Source organism: Colobus angolensis, unplaced genomic scaffold, assembly GCF_000951035.1.
Source record: "Colobus angolensis palliatus isolate OR3802 unplaced genomic scaffold, Cang.pa_1.0 Scaffold130, whole genome shotgun sequence".
Classification (NCBI taxonomy): Eukaryota; Metazoa; Chordata; class Mammalia; order Primates; family Cercopithecidae; genus Colobus; species Colobus angolensis.
Window position 1 is genome coordinate 5,654,167 of NW_012114253.1, and position 2,246 is coordinate 5,656,412.

The 2,246-nt window shown below is 58.1% G+C and overlaps 1 protein-coding gene across 1 annotated transcript in view; it reads right to left on the reverse strand.

Moving 5' to 3' along the window:
* Positions 1-1,669, reverse strand: part of CROCC (ciliary rootlet coiled-coil, rootletin) — an 84,957-nt gene extending 83,288 nt beyond the window's left edge. The window contains 2 exon segments of the mRNA XM_011934077.1: positions 879-1,014; positions 1,610-1,669. Coding sequence (XP_011789467.1) covers positions 879-1,014; positions 1,610-1,669 — 196 coding nt within the window.
* Positions 1,670-2,246: the final 577 nt, after the last annotated feature.

Below are 2,246 nucleotides of genomic sequence, written 5' to 3' on the forward strand. Positions count from 1 at the left end.
GAGGTAGAATAGTAACCAGATCCTCCCAGAAAAGCATCAAAGCCGCACTCAAGGGAAGAGCTTCATGGAAATTTAAAGGCTAGGACTCAGGATAGCGTAGGTCAGGTTGTGAGGAGGAGGAGAAAGAGAGAAGAGGGAAAGAAAGGCCAGCGGGAGAAGCGGGGTTGTCCACCTCCTGTGGGTTTCCCTTTTACCCTGGGAGAACTGGACATACACCCCAGGTGCCAGGGTGAAGGCCCCCGGAGTCTCTCTCTGTATGGGGCTCCAGGGCACCAACATCCCCGGCGCTCCCAAGGAGGGGGCCCGTCCATAGCTTGTCAGTTGAACAGAGACAATGGTTAGAACACCAAAACGCCATCACAGAGAGCTTCCAGCACACCAGCTGCAACTGACTGTGCCCTTCTCAGACCCTCAAGCCACATAACGACACCATGTGTGCCACCTGCTGAGAGAAGCAGGGACCATCCGCCTTCCTGCCCAGGGGGAAATGCATGGACAGAGCCATCCACTCAGACTTCTGCAAAACCCTGGTCTGAGCTGAGCTGCCCTCTCCCTATATCTTGGGTTCAACCAGCTCACACCTTCCCGGGGTGGGAATACGGGATTTGGGGTTCACATCTTTGCAGCAGGCTACAGGCAAGCACGGAGGGGATGCTCAGCCCTTCCTTCTAGTTGCACCACATGCAGAATAAGTCTGGGCAAATTACATCCCTGAGCCTCTGTTTCCTCATCTGTAAAATGGGTTCTTCCATCATAAGGTTGTGCCTGCCCCACAGCGAGTTACAGTCATGATCATCATGGTGACTGCTCAGGAAAGGGACATGCAAAGAGATAAAATGTGGGTGGTGTCTGTGGAGGGGAGCGGATGGGGGTGGCACCTGGGCTCTCAGGCCGGGAGAGGTTGCGGGTGACAATCTCCCTGATGCGGGCAGGCAGGCTGGTGGTCTGAGCGTCCTGGGCCAGTTCCCGCGTGCCCAAGCCCTTCTCCTGGCACAAGACGCTGCTCTCCAGTGTCTGTGGGAAAAGCGAGAGGGTCTTCAGGGGACCTGGTACCCGGGGCTCCCTGGCCTCGGGGGGAAAGCCACAAAGTCCTACTGCCCAAGATATGGGTCCCCAGGAGCCCTTTCAAGATGGAGTGAAGCCTGGGAATTAGAATCCAAAAAATCCCCGTGGGAGGAGCCTCTTGTGAGCTCCCCGCCCCTGGAAGAAGGCCACCTAGGGCCAGAGATGCGAACCAAACCCCACGAGCAACTCCCAAACCCCACTGGAGGCAGTCCAGTGTTGGGGGCTCAAATCCGGCTCTGACCCTAGATGGATGAGGATCCAGCTATGCCAGAGGTCCCCCGAACCCTAAAATCTGGAAGTAGGGACCCCCCTTCTCCCAATGTAGGGCACTGGGATGAGGGAGCCACAGCAGGTGCACCCTGTGTGTACCTCTGCCCCCCCCCCGCCCCGTCTTGCCAGGAACTGCAAGCGGGGGCCCCTTATGCCCCACCACCACCACACCTCTCCCGCCCCTTGACCCCCAAGTCGTACACACCTCTCAGCACTCCTGCTAAGTACACACTACCCTCCCCCAGACAGGGTGGGCACAGCCCCCAGGACCCACCTGGATAACCGTCTCTAGTGTCAGCTCGACCTCCTGTGCCCCCGCCAGCCCCAAGCTCATAAGGGGGAGGCTGTGGGCACTCCTCCAGCCCCCTTCCCCAGGACCCCAAGACTAGCTCAGTCAGCAGGCGCCACAGCCAGGCTGCTGTGCTGAGCACCAGGCAGATTAAGCTTAAATCCGGCGGCGCCCCCATGTGACCACTGGGGTGTGAGGAGCAGGATGGGGGCTGAAGGGGGAGGGGATGGGAAAGGACAGGAGAGGAGGGAAGCAGAGGCAAGGAAGAGGAAGGATAAAAAGAGGGGAGGAGAAGGGAGAGAAAGGAAAGGAGGAGAGAGAAGAGGGAATGGGAGTTGAAAAGGAGGGGAGGTACCTGGAGGTCAGGACCTCACACACTCTCCACCCTCCGCAGGTTGCTAGGTCCTAGAGCCCTCCAAGCCCAGGGATGGGGTCAGTAGCCATGAGACAGGAAAGGGCAGAGCCCTAAGTCTTCAGGACCATCTTTGCTGGTCCAGAACTGGGGTCACATGGTTAGCTAAGAATGCAAGGATTTACAGCATGCTGGGAGTAAGTTTTCCCACAACAGGTGTAGGGCAAAGAATGCAGGCTGGTGTGAGGTCACCCAGACCAGGCTAGGCAC